This window comes from Populus euphratica, unplaced genomic scaffold (genome assembly GCF_000495115.2).
Source record: "Populus euphratica unplaced genomic scaffold, PopEup_1.0 scaffold139.1, whole genome shotgun sequence".
NCBI lineage: Eukaryota > Viridiplantae > Streptophyta > Magnoliopsida > Malpighiales > Salicaceae > Populus > Populus euphratica.
Genome location: NW_011499969.1, coordinates 245,524 through 264,916, shown reverse-complemented (window position 1 = coordinate 264,916; position 19,393 = coordinate 245,524). Strand labels below are relative to the sequence as shown.

The 19,393-nt window shown below is 35.9% G+C and overlaps 1 protein-coding gene across 7 annotated transcripts; it reads left to right on the top strand.

The window, feature by feature from the left end:
* The first annotated feature begins 3,142 nt into the window (after positions 1-3,142).
* Positions 3,143-19,009, top strand: LOC105139152 (protein CHROMATIN REMODELING 5-like). 7 transcript variants are annotated; one of them, XM_011045504.1, is made up of 32 exons: positions 3,143-3,441; positions 3,854-3,906; positions 4,408-5,096; positions 5,241-5,308; positions 5,636-6,079; positions 6,885-7,109; positions 7,317-7,400; positions 7,863-7,922; positions 8,034-8,137; positions 8,369-8,420; positions 8,525-8,588; positions 9,052-9,145; positions 9,239-9,326; positions 9,424-9,558; positions 10,715-10,906; positions 11,006-11,073; positions 11,663-11,756; positions 11,850-11,974; positions 12,066-12,129; positions 12,375-12,587; positions 13,310-13,552; positions 13,651-13,761; positions 13,940-14,026; positions 14,232-14,411; positions 15,118-15,198; positions 15,344-15,589; positions 16,103-16,258; positions 16,369-16,546; positions 16,635-16,816; positions 17,351-17,704; positions 17,791-17,884; positions 17,967-19,009. In XM_011045504.1, exons 3-32 carry the CDS (start codon positions 4,478-4,480, stop codon positions 18,467-18,469), a joined length of 5,208 nt encoding a protein of 1,735 aa, XP_011043806.1. In that variant the 5' UTR covers positions 3,143-3,441; positions 3,854-3,906; positions 4,408-4,477; the 3' UTR covers positions 18,470-19,009. The 7 variants fall into 7 exon arrangements, with proteins under 7 accessions (XP_011043806.1, XP_011043802.1, XP_011043805.1 ...); XM_011045500.1 differs by having other exon boundaries at positions 4,287-5,096; XM_011045503.1 differs by having other exon boundaries at positions 4,273-5,096; positions 5,244-5,308.
* The last annotated feature ends 384 nt before the right edge of the window (positions 19,010-19,393 follow it).

The window sequence follows — 19,393 nt, the reverse complement described above, 5'->3', positions numbered from 1 at the left end:
TATAATCTGATTGGAACCTCCTTTGTGTGTGGTTTTCAATTGAATAATAAGAATTGATATACCATTAGTGGAACCTCTAACCTTGACATTTGTTATTATAATTGTTTAATCTTTACGTTAATCTTCCATCTCAAAGTTCTCATCAACTTCTTCTTTTTCTTTTTCTTCTATTACTACTACTATTATTATTACTATTACTACTACTACTACTACTACTACTACTATTGTTATTGTTGTTACTATTGTTATTGTTTATAATTTGTACAATTAACCTCTCTGTGGTTCGACCTCGGTCTTGCCGGGTTGTTTATTACTTCGACACTCCTGTACTTGGGAAAAGACGTCAATTTTTTAGTCATGTCAGTAGCATTAAGGTTGGGTTACTTATAGTCATAGGAACGTGGAATCTTTATTATCTTGGCTGAAAGTAGTAGCTCCCTTGCTATCATGGTGCCATCAGCATCTCCAACAACTCAGAGCAAACACAAGCCAATAACAACACTAGAAGAAACCCTTCTATCCTTTCCTCCTCTCCTAAAAATAGCAACCACCGACATTAGCTATACCACATATGTCCAGTTGCAGCCTCTTCTCTTCAATCCAGTAGAGAGAGGATGAATGCATAAAAATGATAAGGAGAATAGGGGTGGTAGAAAATAAGAAAAAATAGAGGAGAGAGTTCCTTTCGGCTAGCAGCCTCACGTTTGGATCGCCTTCGGTTTATAACAACTAGAATTAAAACAGAAGAGATAGTTCTTTTTGGCCAACAACCTCACGCCTGGATCACCTTCGGTTTACAACAACTAGGTAACTTCTTCTTCTTTCTGTTTTGATAGATTAGTTAGTATGTTAATGTTGCATGCATGTGTCAATTACTCACGCATGTATGCAACAATGCCTTTTTTTTCCCTGTTCTTTTATAGACCGGGCCATAACATATATATATATATATATATATATATATATATATTTTTCCTTATCTTGTAATATGAATTTTGTGGATTTGTTCACTGACACCAGAGTTAGGAATACCATACATTGTGGATAACACAATATTTACTAATGCTAAAGTTGGAAATATTCATAGGTGAATATTCACTAACATCAGAGTCAGGAATATTATAGAATGATCATAAGAATGAAACACAAACAAACCTTTAGCAATTTAAGACAAAACCAACAATGCAGCTTGCCTCAGGTAGGACATTTAAGGGTGATAGTATCTTCACTGACATCAGAGTTAGGAATACCATACATTTTGGATAGCGTAATATTTACTAATGCTAAAGTTGGAAATATTTATAGGTGAATATTCACCAACGTCAGAGTTAGGAATATTATAGGATGATCATAAGAACGAAACACAAACAAACCTTTAGCAATTTAAGACAAAACTAACAATGCAGCTTGTCTCAGGTAGGACGTTTAAGGGTGATAGTATCTTCCCTTTTGTGTAACCAATCCCGTATAGTAGAATCTCTGTTGACCAGTTAGGATTTTTAGTGGCTATGATACTAAGTGATGACTCCCTGAAGATACCCTTTCCCCTAAAAAAATAAGATGCCATATATTTGTTCCTTCTAATTGAGAGTTAAATTTTTAATTGGTCGCCGCAATGTTCAAGTGTGACAAAGACCTATAAATATTTGTTCACCAAGTAAAAGAGAGAGGATTTTTTTTAACTTGTATTTTCTATCAGTTATCTTACAAGTTATTTTTCTCGTACTTGACCAACTTAAATATCAAAGGTTCCCCAACCATAAAGAGGCCATGGGAAGAATAACACAAACTATCTAGTACATCTTTGAGTCCAAACACCAGCCCTAAACCTCTTAATCTAGCTCATGGAAAGCACAAATTTCTCTTTTAAGTTTTTTAATTTCATCACATATGTTTTAAGTTTTCTTTTTTGAAGTCTCGATAATAAGGTTTCAAGAGGTTATTTTGTATTTCTAATTTTGCATTTGACAATGCAATTGATAATGCTTTATATATATATTTATATGTGTATATATATATATATATATATATATATATATATATATTGTTTAGAAAGCCAAGTGCTTTTTAATGGTTTTAAATCACAACGATAATATTTTTTCAAAGTAATTTTTATTTATAAAATAAATATTAAATTGATGTTTTTTAATAAAAAAATCTAAAAACCACTTGAACTACAATATTGAATAGTCCATAGTTTGACTTTTTTTAAAATTGATGTTTTAATATACCGATGTTAAAAATATAAAAAATATTTTAATATATTTTTAAATAAAAAATAATTTTAAAAACCATAAAAAATAAAACCTAATACACTTTCAAAGATGCACTAATAATTATATGGATGAATCAATAATATTATAACCTAATAACATAGATGATTGTTTCCGTGAGGTTTACTGGCATTGATTGTGAGAATTTTTTCCTTTAAAAAAGCAAAATTTTGGTGGTGAATATCATGTGCATGTTAGTCATTTACAAAAAAATAATCTAGAACTATAATTTTAAAAGTGGTACAGAAGATTGACTTGATACCTAACAAATCTAGGGTTGGAACAAAATCTAGATAATCTGGTTAAAAATTTGAGTAATCTAATAAAAAATTTGAGTTATTTCAATAACTTAATAAAACTTGATTATAACTTATTAATTAGTTTTTAAATATTTTAATATAAATAATATTATTTTAATTTATAAAAATAATATTAAAATCAATTCAAGATGACCTGAACCATGAACAAGATTAATCACCAGCCGGGTTTAAAATCTTTGCCCAAAACATCTGCTCCACCCAACAGCAGATTAACAGGATCTTCATCACAGGATGGCTCTCTTTTGTTGAAAAACGCCTGTGGAAGGTAAGAAAACTCCACAAGGGCATTTCCGTCACTCAACTCAACCCTCAAATTGAAAGCAGCGTGCAGCACCCCCAAAAACTCGTCTCACGCTTACCGTCCGATTAATCGTCTGGTGGGCCCACGCCGAGGGCTCCCCCTCTCTCTTAAATGCGCAAAATTAAGAGATTTATCTTTAACATTTTTTTTTTAACTATAAACACCTTTTTTCCCCAAAATAAATAAAACCCCCAAAACCCAAATCAATGTTTTATTTTTCTCCTCTCTGTCTCTCTGTGAAAATTGAAAAACGCAAGAAACAAATCTTTTATTTTCTCTCTCTAAAAAACCGACTCATTGTGTGCGTCTCTCTCTCTCTCTCTCACGGACAGCAATCGACGATTAATCCCAAAATCGACTCGTCGTCTTCCTTTCAAACGTGACCGTTCTTAACCTTACCCTCGGCGCGTCTAAGCAAAAACCGCCGCCAATACTCAAAAACCCATACCCGTTAACATTTAAACCGAAACATCCAAAACGACACCGTTGCTCTTTTCTTTTTTCAAATTCATTACCCGCCGGCGATTCGGTTCCGGCGATTTTTGAGGTGCGCCGTACATCTCTCTCCTTTTTCTTCTGAAAATTATCGTGACCTGATTAGCTAGATAAATCAGTCGTGCTATTCATTTAAGGCTAGCTTCTTTTCAAATAGTCGGCTTCGATTTTCGGCACGATTTTCGCATTCCGATGTTTACTTCCGTCAATTAAACACTCCCGATTCCGAATTTAGGGTTTCCTGATCATTTAAGGTTTATAAATTGAAGTTTTAAGTGTGCAGTCATTTGATTTGTGGCTTCACTCATGGATCTATAGTTTGCTTTGTTTTTATCTTCTGTTTTGTTTGTTAGTGGGCTTAGTGATTATTATGATTGGTTTCGTTTCGGTTTCTGATTATTATTGATTGAATTGAGCCTGTTTTAAGGTTTCTTTCATCTCTACTATCATTTGAACTCTTTTAGGCACTTGTTTCTGCTCCTGTTTAGTCTTGACGGTTGGTTTCGATTTTGGCGAGGTGGGCTTTGTTCGATTTAAGTTTTTAAGGTTTTGAATACCATCATCCGGCAGTTTCAATTGTGATCAGAATGTTCTCTAGTCTTAGCTATTAAATGTATTACTGAACGAATGAGGTTTTATTATTAGAGATTCCATTATTCTGTTGTCTGCTACCTTAACTATAATCTTCACTTAATAAAGATATTTTTTCTTTTTTCAAACTCGGGTTTTATTTCTTACTAACTAATACAGTGAAGAATATGGGGTTAAAGTTGAACTCTTCTCTTTGAAGACAAAAAATATCCTCTTCTTATAGTGTGGTTTTTACCAAGAACTTTGTGAAGCTTAATTTTAGTTTTTCTTTTTTGTTGTTTATTTTAATTAGTTGGTGGTTTCTAGGCGTTGTGGGGAATTTGTAGGAGACAACAGAAGAAGTTACCTCCTGCATTGCATTCATAGCCAGCATTTCTGATAGGGAAAGGCGGTAAATAATTCCATGTGAGATGATGCAATTTTTCAGGAACTATACAAACGAAGCAGTTTCACAGAGTGTCCTAGAAGGAAAGAGGCAAGGTCGGGGTGTAGGTAGAATGTTGGGCAATGAGGATGTTGATATGACTTCTAGTGAAAGAGAATTGGATATGAACACAGATGTGCAATATGAAAGTGAACCGGATGATGTGGTTAGGTTGCAAGGTAATGTAGCTGCCGACCATGATGCTGGTGTGAATAATTCAGAGCTGCAGCCTTCTGGAAGGAAAAATGTGGCTGGAAAATGGGGTTCCAGTTTTTGGAAGGACTGCCAACCCATGGGTAATCCTGGGGCATCCGATTCTGGACAGGATTCCAAATCAGAGGGTAGAAATGCAGAAGGGTCAGAAGATAATGAATCAAATGGAAGGGATGATAGATTAGATTCAGAAGATGAAGAGGGGCAAAAAGAAGCGGGTAAGGGGGGGAAAGGCCATTCTGATGTCCCTGCAGATGAGATGTTGTCTGATGAATACTATGAGCAGGATGGGGAGGATCAAAGTGACTCGGTGCATTATAGGGGGTTCAGCCAGTCTGTTGATTTGAGTTCTAGGCTGCAAAAAAAGCCGGTTCCTATCAAGATTAATGTCTCCAGGAGGTCAAGAGGTTTGCACAATAGTGAAGGTTATGATGACAATAATAATGATGGCGATGCTGATTATGAGGAAGAAGAAGTTGGTAATTTCTTTGTTATTGTTGCACTTTCTGATTTGTTTTAATACCATTTCCACTAGAATAAGTGGTGAGATGCATGAATATCTTGTAGTAATTGGCAATTTCTTTTGCTGTTTGATGTTGGATCTATTTTCTTTTTGCTTGCAGAAGATGATCCTGATGATGTGGACTTTGACCCTGATTATGGCATCGCCAGTGGGCACACAGGGGACAAGGTTATTACCTTTGCACTTACATATCTGTTATTTGACGCATGGTTCACTGCCTTTGTATTTTGCACAGCATGTGGATTTATCACAAAGCTTATTGGCCGATTGTCATGATTTTATAGTGCAATCTACTGCTTTAAGTCCAATGTATCATTCCTTGACTTGTTTTGTCTTTACATTCTTCCATTAGTTTATTGCCTAATTTATATAATATGGCACACTTACATTTTTGTGCATACAAGAGAACTCTGTAGATTCAGATTATATTGTTTGCATACCAATATTTTATACCAATGCTTTTTACCATGATAAAGTGCTTTTTACTGAAATCAGGATAAAGACTGGGAGGGTGAAGATTCAGATGAAGATAATAACAGTGATGATTTGGTCATCTCAGATGGTGATGACGACGACGGTTCTTATTACACAAAGAAACCTAAGAGTAGGCAACATGTTAAAGGTGGGCGGAATACAAAATCTGCCAAAGAGAACAAGTCATTGCATGCTTCTGGACGACAAAAGAGAGGGAAACCATCATTTGAAGAAGATGAGTATTCAGCAGAGGATTCTGACAGTGATAGTGATGCTGTTTCAAAGAACATGACCAAGAGAGGTGCACATCTTCGTAAATCTAATGCCCGGTCGACTATGTCAACAAGCATTGGTGGAAGAAACAATGAGGTTCGAACTTCTAGCAGGTCGGTTCGTAAGGTGTCATACGTTGAAAGTGATGAAAGCGAAGAAATTGATGAAGGGAAAAAGAAGAAGGCCCAAAAGGTGCAGTCTACTATACTATATTTTACCACAAACCTAACTGGCTTTATTGTTTTATCCGCATGAAAAAATGTTATGATCTAGCCAGTTTGGTTAGAAATTATCATCTTACAGATCAGGGCATGTTTGTATGATGTTCTTTTTTAAATTTGACTTCTATCTTTCTTTTCTTCAAGTTTTTAAAACTGAAGGTGCATGAGTTTTTGCAATGAAAGTGAAAGTAAATTGGTCTTGTGCCCAAAATAATCAGGGTTGTTGTTCTCAACTCCATATTTTTTTTGCATGCTCATGCACATGTTTGTTTGTTTCACTATGTCAGGACTCTCTTTTTCCCCAGCCTAGCTGGTAAGCTGGGTTTTGCAACGTGTATGATTTATGCTCTCTAGGGGAAATTTACACTGGGATATTCTTGTAGAATCCATGCATTTCCATGTTTAGCTGAATTTTTGATATTTTAATTTTTTTGTCCAAAATCCTGTCAATGAGGTCATATCAGTCCTTGTGGTGTGTGGTTGGAGGATTCTAGGTAGGTCTCAAAAATTATTATTATTGTTATTATTTTTTTGTGGCAGAGGTGAATAATGACTGGAAATCATTGGAACTAGAATTCCTAATCTTCTTGTTCTTATTTTGTATGTAATTGTACTTAAAAGATTATTTTATCCTAACATTGTTCTTGTTTTTGCAATTGTGGTTGTACTTTGGATTTTATTACACTAGTCTTCACAGGCTTCAGTGTTTTAATGGATCCTCTCATCACTATGTCTGCTCTTATTACATTTCCTTATTTTTGTCTTCCCCAAAATAGGAAGAAGTTGAAGAAGAAGATGGTGACTCCATTGAAAGGGTACTGTGGCATCAGCCAAGGGGCATGGCTGAAGATGCAATGAGGAACAATAGATCAACAGCACCTATTCTCTTAAGCCACCTGTTTGATTCTGCTCCTGATTGGAAAGAAATGGAGTTCTTGATAAAGTGGAAAGGCCAGTCACATTTGCACTGCCAATGGAAATCATTCTCTGAATTACAAAATGTATGATTGCTGTATTTCTTATGCTTATGCATGCAATTTAAGCTCTATTTTTTAGATGCATTTTTTATTGCTATAATTCTGTTCCTTATGCTTGCAATTTAAGCTCTAATTTTAGATGCATTTTTTGGTTTTGATTTACTGTGCTTTGATTTTTTTTTATCTGCTGTTTACGTTGCCTGATTTTCTGCCTTTTTTTTGTGTCACCAGCTGAGTGGTTTTAAGAAGGTACTGAACTACACTAAAAAAGTGATGGAAGATGTGAGGTACAGGAGAAAATTTACACGTGAGGAGGTATAACTTTTCTTTTCATAATAGTATGTGAGAAGAAGAGGGAGAAATGCTGGGATGTGCATGGTTAGATATGATAAAAAAAACTCTTGATGAGTTTACTTTCTTACCTGCTGTGGATGTGAGATATTTGTATAGAGATACACAAACATTGTTTCTACAACAATGAAATAGCTTCATATGTTGTACTAGTTTATTATTTACAAGGACCCAGAATGAATAGGTGATATAATTGGAATTTAGTTGTCTTGCAAGTCAGATGTTTATTTTTCCCAGATGTTAGTCCAACTTGGTGTGTTGATACTTAGATACTTGTAATTATAGAAATGCACAAATGCTTGTCTTTTCAACATTATATTCCCCAATCCAAATTATCTTTCTGGTTTTACATGGTTTACTTAAATACAAATTAAATTTGCCCGACAAATTGTTTATTTGGGATAATGTTTGGTTTTCATCTATCAGATCGAGGTGAATGATGTGAGCAAGGAAATGGATTTGGATCTAATCAAGCAAAATAGTCAGGTTTATCTTTTTAGCATTACTTTATTGTGGCCTTTTTTCTCCTCTTTTTTATAATCTTACACTGTTTTTAAAATCTTTTTCACTCCAATTCTTGTTTATATGTTTTTGTAGGTGGAGAGAATTATTGCTGATCGAATCACTAAAGATAGCTCCGGAAATATTGTGCCAGAGTATTTAGTCAAGTGGCAAGGACTCTCTTATGCTGAAGCTACTTGGTATTCTAAACTATACTGTCTTATTATTTATGAGTGGTACTTCTGAAAATCTTATATACCTTTTTTATGCATAATTACATCATAGATGTGGTCTTTTTTGCCTGGGTTATGGGGTTCAACACCATGCTTGTGAAATTAGCTTCTTGACTATCCACTGATGAAGTAGTGATGTATGAGTAGGTGTTTGTGATAGTTGCTCTGACATTTAATAGTTAATGATGTGTGGTACAGGGAAAAGGATGTAGACATTTCTTTTGCACAAGATGCTATTGATGAGTACAAGGTTTGGTGTAAACAAATTGTGTTTTTGGTCTTGATTTTTACAAGAAATTTTTGCCCTGGCAATTTACATGCAGAGATCTTTTTTATTCATCATTTCTTTTGCAGGCACGTGAGGCTGCAATTGCTGTACAGGGGAAAATGGTGGATCTACAGCGTAAGAAAGGAAAAGGTCTGTTACTTGGTTTTGCTGCAATTTTTTTGGGCCTTTGTTTTGGTTGAAAAGCTGGATAATTATGACATGTAATATGTGTGGTATTATAATCTAAAATGTTGAAGTTTTCTGTTCAGAAAATTGAGGGCTGTTCTCACTTCGCTGCTTCATGTCATTGTCCTACTAGCAATTTGTATTCTGTTTTATTTTTTCATGGTTGCATCATCTATTTTCTAATTTTTTTTTGCCTTTTCTAATAGTCAAATATCCTTTCGTTTTCTTTCAATTTCGGGTTCCTATTTTTGCTAGGATAGCTCCTTATTTCGATTAAAAAACTTGCACATTTTTTCTATTTCTTCTTTATTGTATCATGAGTGAAACCAGCTGTACTCGTCATTACTCATGTTCCTTGCATGTTATTTTAGTGCGGCACATTGCAAATATTTAAATGAGTGAGCATTTTGTTTTCCCTTTTTCTTAGCAAGTTTAAGGAAGCTTGAAGAACAGCCTGAATGGTTGAGAGGAGGAAAGCTTCGTGATTACCAGCTCGAGGGTTTGAATTTTCTAGTTAACAGGTGTGGTTATCATTTGCTTGAAGGGAAAATTGTTGATTAACTTGAAACATAATGATATTATTAAATTTCCTAATTAGTCTCTTGCATTCACAGTTGGAGAAACGATACAAATGTTATTTTAGCTGATGAAATGGGTCTTGGAAAAACGGTCCAGTCAGTTTCCATGCTCGGATTTTTGCAGGTAAAGCTTTCTGCTTTTCTTTTTTCAGTCAACCTTGTAGTTTTATATCATGTTCATTTGTCATGTTATGGAAATTTCATATTTTTTCCATTTGCAGAATGGGCAGCAGATCTCTGGGCCTTTTCTTGTTGTTGTACCTTTATCCACTTTGTCTAACTGGGCTAAAGAATTTAGAAAGTGGCTTCCCAATATGAATGTTATAGTATATGTTGGTACACGTGCTAGTCGAGAGGTTAGTCATATTTTCTTGTCTTTGAGGTAAATGTATTTAGTTTAATTGGATGTTAATGTTGGCATTCAATCTTTAATTTCTTTCTGCAATATAAATTATATTTCTGGATCTTAAAATCATAAGATTTGTTTAAGTTATTGTTATATCACTATCACTATTATTTGTTATTTATCATGTGACATTCTATCAATTATAAGCACTTGGAAGGTGCAAAGATTGTACAAACTGCTGGTTTTATCTTGTCAGTGCTGGTAAATGAGAACCATAATAGTTCGACCATAGAGTTCCAGAAGTCATAAAAAAAATTAATCTAAAAGTTACATTAATTTCTTGGTTTCTTGTCAGTGTCATGCCCATATACTTTTAGGGCCACTTATCTAGGAATCAATCAAGGATATTGGGATGCTTTATCATTTTGATCCAGATCATCTTCCTTTTTGCTTTTTAGAAATATTTCATATTCTGGAGCTCTGTTCTGTGTAATTTCTTTGTTCTAATGGTGTATTCTTCTTTTATCCAAAAATAAAAAAGAAATTGTTGCTTATCAAGTGGTCCATGTTATTAAAGCTCAAGTTTCCAAAATCTCTTGATCCGGGGAAGGTGTGAGATAGCTGAAAGCTCAAAAGCTCTGATTTAGTTGTCATTGTGACAACTGTATATGCATGCCCCTAGCCTTTTTTTCCCCCTTGAGAAGCGCTGATGGGTGACCATACTCTGTCAGTTGTGGGGTGGGGGGAATTTTTGATGTCTTCGTTAATATAGGTGCAATCCATGCTGGAAGCCATGGCCTCATGATCTGGTTTATTACCATGACGCAAACATTGTCTTCCATGACCTAAGAAAATCACGCACCAGTAGCATTCTCTGGCACCAGTGCATGATGCCTCAATAGTTGATTAGTTTGGGTCTGTGTAACTCTCATACTGTCATGTGACAGGGCTTTTGGATTTTTCTCCTTTGTTTCCTTCTGAGACTTGGGGTTTGTTATCCACTGGTATGGTCAAAACTCCAACCCGGAGTCTTAATGGCCTCATTCTTTTAACAAACCGGATGGTAGGGATAAAGACCCAGATAGAAAAGGATTTTGGTTTCTACTCCACCAATACTTGTTATGCTCTTTTATCTGATCCCAAGATGTTTTGTGGCTTGGTTCCAGGTCTGTCAGCAGCATGAATTTTACAATGATAAGAAAGTTGGGCGGCCTATAAAATTCAGTACTCTGCTGACCACATATGAAGTTGTTTTGAAGGATAAGGCAGTGCTTTCTAAGATCAAGTGGAATTATTTAATGGTCGATGAAGCTCATAGGTTAAAGAACAGTGAAGCGCAGTTGTACACAACTCTTTTGGTAGTGGCATTTCCCAAATAATTTTGTTCTGCATTTGTATGCATGCTGTGATTGTTTCTTTTGGTTGTTATTAGGATGAGTCATTTTTTTCCTCTACAGGAATTTAGCACCAAGAACAAGTTGCTAATTACTGGCACTCCATTACAGAACAGTGTGGAAGAGCTATGGTATTTATTTATTTTCTCAATTCCACAACTATAATTTCTGATAGTCAAACTTAAATTATTGTGTGCCAAATTCATGCCCAGATGTGACAACTATGAAGGCCTGTGAAGTTTAGGAAACTGCTTATAGCATAGATTTTTTTCATATAATCTTTATTTTACCACCTTTTGAGATGAGCTGCTCATGCATTCACATGTTCTATACATTTTTTTATTTGGTATTTTCTTTCATTTAACTCTCATTTTGGAACATTATTAAACATGCCCGAACCAAGCACCTTTTGTCTGGGAGGAACTGTTGATACTAATCATGATATTTTAATGTTGGTTAGATCTATTTTTGTGCATATTTTGCATTTGGAAATCTTTAGGAGGTGATTGATCTGTTGGTTCTGCTGATTGTTTACAATAGCTTGCAAACCAGCATTACACGAGAGCCATCTTCATTGCTTTGTTTTTTTCAATGAAAGTTCATTGTTGATTATTATTTTTTGTGACCTTTTCCTCTGAAGTGTTTCCTCCCTCAGTTGCTGCATATCTCTCTTGTTTGCTTGCACCGATTGATTTTTTGTTTTTTCTCATAATATGCTAGGGCTTTGCTTCATTTCCTTGATCCTGACAAGTTTAGGAGCAAGGATGATTTTATTCACAATTATAAGAATCTTAGCTCTTTTAATGAAATTGAGGTACAGTACGCTGTCATTTTTTCTCATCACCGTTGGCATGCACACACAAATTGTTCTTTGCATAAATGATTTTTCTTTTGTTTTTCTTTTTAGCTCGCTAATCTTCACATGGAATTGAGGCCTCACATTCTCAGAAGAGTCATCAAGGATGTGGAGAAATCCTTGCCTCCAAAAATAGAGCGTATTCTGAGGGTTGAAATGTCTCCTCTACAGAAACAGTGAGTGATGTTTTCAATTTGTGATAAAAGGACATTCTTCTGGATTGTTTGTTCACAACTTTTGTAATTTGTTGGGTTTGCATATGTTCAGATACTATAAATGGATTTTGGAACGTAACTTCCAGGACCTGAACAAAGGAGTTCGTGGGAATCAGGTTAGTATGTATGATGAAGTTATGGATATTATCCCTTAACTCTAGGCTTGGAAAGTAATTTTTACAGCTATTTGTGACATCACTGGAATTACAAGTCAAAGCATTCTTGATGATGCTCTATCTGTTGGGATTGAAAAAATGGCAGAGGCACTGCTTTCATGGATCAGAACTGACTGAAGTTATATGTCCCTTTGTATTGTGTTGAAAACTGAAAGTATCACTTTTATGTTTCCTTATGTTTTCAGGTCTCACTTCTGAATATTGTGGTAGAGTTGAAGAAATGCTGCAATCATCCTTTCCTATTTGAAAGTGCAGATCATGGTTATGGCGGGGACATCAGTACTAATGATAGCAGTAAACTGGAGAGGATTATCTTAAGCAGTGGAAAGCTAGTTATACTTGACAAACTACTTGTCAGATTGCACAAGACAAAACATCGTGTCCTGATTTTTTCCCAGGTTTTTTTCAAAAGCGTTTTTTTTTGTTATGCCCCTTGGACAGACATATTTTCTGACTGTATGTTGTTTAGGTATGCCTTCTAACTATAAATGATATTATGATCTCTTTCATTTTGGGTCAACCTCTCATTTAAATGTGGATAAGCTGATTAATTATCCGGAGGGTAAACAATGGTCGCTTCAACATTTCTTATTTTATTGGTACACAATTTACAATTTTAAAATTTAATGAAACTTATTTTCTTGACAAACAGCATGTTCAATATCAGGCATTTTCTTGATATTCGTGTTTTATTGTCTTTAGTTAAATTTGGATAAATTGGTATAGCAGGGAACAAATATTGCATATGGACATCAGCCTTTGTTTAGTAGATAAATTGTTTGGGCATTTGCCAGGTACCAGGTCTGTCTACTTGGGAACTGCTTATACTCACCTTCCTTGACACATCTTCTTTTCCACTCGTAAAATTCCATTCTCTCACAAATCAAGACAAGTACCAAGTTCTAGCCTGAAATGACACGTAGCTGAAGTTTTTGCAGTGGGTTGTGATGATAATTTTATGTGTGTTACGATGATTATTGTGTCAAATTGAGTTTAATCATGTAAATATCCATTATAGAAACATTGTCTTGGATGCATTATTTGAACTAATTTATTTCAACTTAATTGGTACATAGACATGAAGTGACTAATGAATTGTGGTATTAACCAACTGCTGCAGATGGTTAGAATGTTGGATATACTGTCTCAGTACATGTCACTCAGAGGGTTCCAGTTTCAAAGGCTTGATGGTAGCACGAAGGCTGAGTTGCGTCAGCAGGCAATGGACCATTTCAATGCACCTGGCAGTGATGATTTCTGCTTCCTTCTTTCAACTCGGGCTGGTGGGTTAGGCATCAATCTTGCAACTGCTGACACAGTTATAATATTTGATTCAGACTGGAATCCTCAGAATGACCTGCAGGTTGGAGCACAACAAAAACCTTTTTCCTTCATGTCTTCCTGTTGAATTATTTAGAGGAAACATACGTTGCTTAACTTAATCATTTGATGATGTATCAGGCAATGAGTAGAGCTCATAGGATTGGGCAGCAAGAAGTTGTTAACATCTATAGATTTGTGACAAGCAAAAGCGTTGAGGAAGATATCCTAGAGAGAGCTAAGAAAAAGATGGTAGTTTTGTGAAGCTGATGTCTATTAGTGCTTTTCATTTCTTTCATCCCAACAGTCATTATTTGCACAGACATCCAAAAACAATAGTCATTTAAAATTTTGACACTCTGTGATGCTGTCTAATAATATGTAACTTGGTTATTTTACTTGTCTTTTGTGCTGCATGTGTTCTTTACAGGTTCTTGACCATTTGGTGATCCAAAAACTGAACGCAGAGGGTAGATTGGAAAAGAAAGAAGCAAAAAAAGGGAGTTATTTTGACAAAGTAAGAACACAATCAAACCATAGTTGTGTCCATGTTTTTTGGGTACTAGCCTATATTTCTAAGCATAAATATGGGTATTGAACTGTAGGTTGAGTTCTTCTTTTTGTGATTTTTGTGACAATTCTAAAATTCTGCTATTTGCTGCTGTATTATCATCCCTTAGAACTATTGCACATAAATTTTTTTCCACCTTGTTTGATTGCAGAATGAGCTCTCAGCAATTTTAAGATTTGGGGCCGAGGAACTTTTTAAAGAGGACAATGATGAAGAAAGGAAGAAAAGACTCTTGAGCATGGATATTGATGAAATTCTTGAACGAGCAGAGAAAGTTGAAGAGAAGGAAGCTGGAGGAGAGGATGGGAATGAATTGTTGGGTGCTTTTAAGGTAAGTAAATAATTGTTATTTTCACTGTTAGAATGCTGCCGCCTGCCTATTTATGTACTTTCTCTATTTGATTATATCCAGGCCGCAGCCACATTTCCTTTGGGGTAGTTTTAAGAGTGTAAAAAGTGGGTAAAATTATAGCTAAAAATTGTATCATGCACAACATCAAATTGATTTTGAATTAAATTGAACTTAACTGAGTATTGTGCATCACGGGTCCAATACCTGGATGTACGGGAGAGAAATATTGGTTATAAGTTCGATGAAGAGAGGAAATGCTGAAGAGGAAAAATTTCCTCGCTTGAATTGTTGGGTGCTTTTAAGGTAAGAAAATTTTGGTTGCCCATTCATCCTTTTTGTGAGTGCGGTAACTTCTGCTTTTAGGTGTTTTTTAAATGTGCATTTGCTTTGAAACAAATATCAAATTGATGTTTTTTTAGTGTTTTTTGGTGATATGTGCTGAAAAAAAAATCTGAAAAAAAATCATTTTGATACCTTTTCAAGTGAAAACACTTTTAAAAAATACCCCGCACCACAATACCAAACATGCACCAAAGCAAGCACAACCTCAATTGTGTATGGAGACATTTTTTTTGGTGGATGTGGAGGTGGGTGGTTGCTGGTTTGCATAGGGATGCATTGTCATATTTATTGATGCCCTTACAATTAAGTTTGCTGATTGATTTAATTTTTGGATTTTATTCAGGTTGCAAATTTTTGTAGTGCTGAAGATGATGGGAGTTTCTGGAGTCGATGGATAAAACCAGATGCTGTAACTGAGGCTGAAGTATGCATCTCTTTTGCTGAATTTGATTTAAGATTTTATAGATTTGACCACTTAACATGTTTTTTTTTTTAATATGACTAGTGAATTTCAGTTCAATTCTTTTGCAATTATCACAGCTTTTATTTGAGTAATATTTTTTTTTCAGGAAGCTTTAGCTCCTCGGGCTGCAAGAAATATTAAGAGTTACAAGGAGGATAATCAACCTGAGAGAAGTAACAAACGGAAAAAGAAAGGTTTGGAAGCATCAGAACCACAGGAGAGAGTGCAGAAGCGTCGCAAAGCAGATTATTCTACCCCACTAGCATCAATGATTGAGGGAGCATCTGCTCAAGTAAGAGAATGGTCTCATGGGAATCTGCCTAAGAGAGATGCTTTACGTTTTTCTCGTGCGGTATGGCTCTAATTTATCTTTTGAATTTCTGAGATTGTTAAAAGTGAAAACAAATCCTTGTTTTAGACAGTCTAGAGCCTCGTATACCTACATTTTCTGTTATTGGATTTGTCAAGTAATAACCAATGTTTTCAGATTCCTTAACTAGTTTTTCAATTTAATTTGTACTATAATCAGCAAATTCATCCTCTGTAGAAAGTTTCAGCCTTCTTACTTTCTTATCATGTTGGGATTGGTTTTTAACCCTCATTTCTTTCTTATTATTTGTTGGTGATTTTCTTCCCCAACCCCCCCCCCCCCCCCCCCCCCCTCTCCTCTGCTATTGTCATCCTAATGGAAAACTTGCTGAAATGCGAGAACTGGGCAGGCTTGGAGTGCTTCTGCCATCTTCGAAGTTTATGAGACAGCTCTTTTTTCTTGTCTTTTTTTATTCATTTTAATTAACAGTTGTAGCTTCTGGCCTTTCCTTCTTAAAGCTTGGATTCTCTCTCTTTTCTTATCATTTTGAATTAGGTGATGAAGTTCGGGAACTTGAACCAAATAGACTTGATAGTTGAGGAGGTTGGTGGAACAGTGGCAGCGGCCCCCCCTGAAGAACAGATAGAGCTTTTTGATGCTTTGGTTGAAGGTTGTAGAGAAGCAGTTGAAGTTGGAAATCTGGACCCGAAGGTTGGTTTTCTGACAATGCACACTGTTTTTTGGGGCTGCATCTTGTCTGTATGTGGTTGAATACCATAATAAGTCTCTGATACAACAATTTCAAATGGGATTTACTTTAGGGCCCTTTGTTGGATTTTTTTGGTGCCGCTGTGAAGGCAAATGATCTATTGAGCCGTGTGCAAGTACTTCAGCTGCTAGCAAAGCGAATTAGCCGTTATGAAAATCCCATTGCACAATTTCGAGTTTTGACGGACCTGAAGCCTTCAAACTGGTCTAAGGGATGTGGCTGGAATCAGAGTATGTGTTTCCTGTTTTTTGTATTAATTTCTTAGAGGATAATGATATATTTGTTTCTTTTAGCTGATTGATTATGGTATTTCCTTAGTTGATGATGCGAGGTTGCTTCTGGGAATACACTTTCATGGATTTGGCAATTGGGAGAAGATACGGTTAGATGAAAGGCTTGGCCTTTCGAAGAAGATTGCTCCTGCAGAACTCCAGCATCATGAGACCTTTCTACCACGTGCTCCAAATTTGAAGGAACGTGCTAATGCACTCCTGGAGATGGTAAGCTATGATTCAGAAAGCAGGAAAGCCCAAAATTGTAATGCAGGGCTTTCTTTATGCCCTCATCCTGTTTCTTGCAGTCAGCCTTGCAAAGCTATGTTTCCATTATGCTTTTATGCTATGTTCGATTGTGAAACTTGAGGTTACCATTCAAGCAATTGCTACAGCAGACACGAGTATATTCATCTAGCTAGCTTCATAGTTCCACAGACAGTTGTGCAAGCTCAAGTCTTGAAATTCACAGCCAACCTCACAATACTTATATAATATGTTTATTTTTAAACTTCTGGTTACCATTTAAAAATTGCCAGAGCATGAGTAAATTAATTGAGCAAGCTACCCAGTTGACAGACAAAAGTGTGCAGGCACAAGAATTGAAGTTTCATCATCTGCTGCTTATAATATGCTTGTCTAAATATGGAAGTAATTCTATAAGTGCTTCCCTGGTTTTTAATTGTTCATTACAGTTCTATTGCACATCTAATTACAAAGTGCAGTGGATTTTATGTTCTGATACCTTTCTTTTTCAATCAGGAACTTGCAGCTGTTGGTGGAAAGAATGCAAATGCTAAGGGTGGTCGGAAGCCCTCCAAGAAGGAGAGAGAGAATGTTTTGAACTTCACTGCAGCTCGGGGCAGGGACAAGAAAGTGAAGCCTGGGTCTGTAATGGTGAGTGTACAAACAAACAAGAACAGGCCTCAGAGACCCCAGAGAGTTGAACAGTTAGCAAAAGAGGAGGGTGAGATGTCAGACAATGAGGAATTATGTGAGCAGTTCAAGGAAGTAAAATGGATGGAATGGTGTGAAGAAGTCATGTTTGATGAAATTAAAACCCTGAAACGTCTTAGCAAGTTGCAGACTACCAGTGCTGACCTTCCGAAGGAAAAGGTACAACATCTTTTGTTCTGACAGTCCATTGCCTAGCAATTTTTATTTTTGTATGCTAGAACTTTATGTTCAACCTTATCTTGCAGGTGCTTTCAAAAATAAGGAATTATTTACAGCTTATTGGACGGAGAATAGACCAAATTGTCTTCGAATACGAGGCAGAGCTTTATAAACAAGATAGTATGTGTTTCTACATCCTGCACATATTCAATTACTTTTGGTGCTCTGCCACTTATTTTCTTTTAAATCAATGTCTTCTCAGGAATGACTATGCGATTATGGAAGTATGTTTCAACTTTTTCAAATTTATCTGGTGAGAGACTTCGTCAGATTTATTCGAAACTTAAACAAGAGCAAGAGGAAGATGCAGGGGTTGGACCATCTCATGCCAATGGTGCTGCATATGGTTCTGTTGACAAAGATGGTGATTCCAACAATTTTCCACCCCTTTCTCGTAATTTTGAGAGGCAAAGAGGGTATAAAAATGCATCAGCCTATCCAATGTCAGAACCAACAAACAGAGGTCACGATGCTGGGAAATTTGAAGCATGGAAACGACGCAGAAGAGCTGAAGCTGATGTTCAACCCCAATTTCAGCCCCCCTTACAAAGACCTATTAGTAATGGTACCCGTTTATCTGACCCTAATTCGTTGGGGATTCTTGGGGCTGGACCAGCTGATAATAGGCCTTTTATTGAGAGACCTTTTCGAGCACGTCAAACTGGTTTTACTCCAAAACAAAATTTCACTTCAGGTATAAAGTAGGCTTAGTGGAAGGAGAGCAACTGGTTAAAAACGCTTCAGCCTGTATGTTTCCCCTAGTCGGTTACTTCTTGAGTCATTGGCTATACTGTGGAATTCTTTTCAAACATCACGGTAAGAAGGTGCCAATTCCTATTTGGTTTCTTTCTGGCTTAACTGAATATCCTTTGGATGAGGAATCTGCATAATTGTACAGAAGGCAAGCCGAGGGAATGACCAAAATGACATGAGCAAGATGTATGGGGTCGTGCTACAATTTTTTTTTTGTTAGGAAATGAGTAAGTAATTTGTTTTACGAATATAGTGAAAGAGTTAGGGAAAGAAATATTAAAATCTCATTCAATTTGAAATATACATAAATGAGCGGAACATCTTCATGCGCCTTTAGAGAAGTGTACATTATCATTTTTGCATAATTTTCCTTCTGTTTTATCTTTAATAATTTCAGTTTTTTAATATTATGAACCTTGTGTTAGTCTTGTCTGACACTAATAAAACTTATAATTGTGTTGATAGTTGTGTTCTGTTTTTGGCATTTTGTTAGATCTTAGCTTCGCTTCTGACGTGGTATTATTATTGTCTGTTTTTAAACTGATTCAGCTCTACTATACACATGACAGTAGTGTTAGATGATGCCTTTTTTTTTTTTGGTTCTTTCCTTTTCATTTTGCTTTCTGCTATATGACGCTGCAAGTTATTTTTCAGTCTATATGAAGTGCTGGGATGTATACGTGCCCTCACCTTTATAATGCAGAAAAATGAAATAGCCTTGGCCATGGATCGGAGGTGAAAACTGGAAAGCTGCTGTTATCACCTATGAATGTAGGTGGTCTCTAAGAGACTACCCAAAAGCTGTAGACAGATATGTGAGGTACTGTTATGACCTCGCTTTCCTGTCATCCTTGTGGAGTTGTGTTGACCGATGCT

What these genes read in the sequence shown, in the direction of transcription:
- LOC105139152 (XM_011045502.1), top strand. Translation starts at nt 4,391, where the DNA reads ATGATGCAATTTTTCAGGAACTATACAAACGAAGCAGTTTCACAGAGT. An exon ending in CATTCTCTGAATTACAAAAT is followed by an intron (nt 7,110 to 7,316) that starts GTATGATTGCTG and finishes TTGTGTCACCAG; the next exon opens with CTGAGTGGTTTTAAGAAGGT. An exon ending in AGTTGTACACAACTCTTTTG is followed by an intron (nt 10,907 to 11,005) that starts GTAGTGGCATTT and finishes TTTCCTCTACAG; the next exon opens with GAATTTAGCACCAAGAACAA.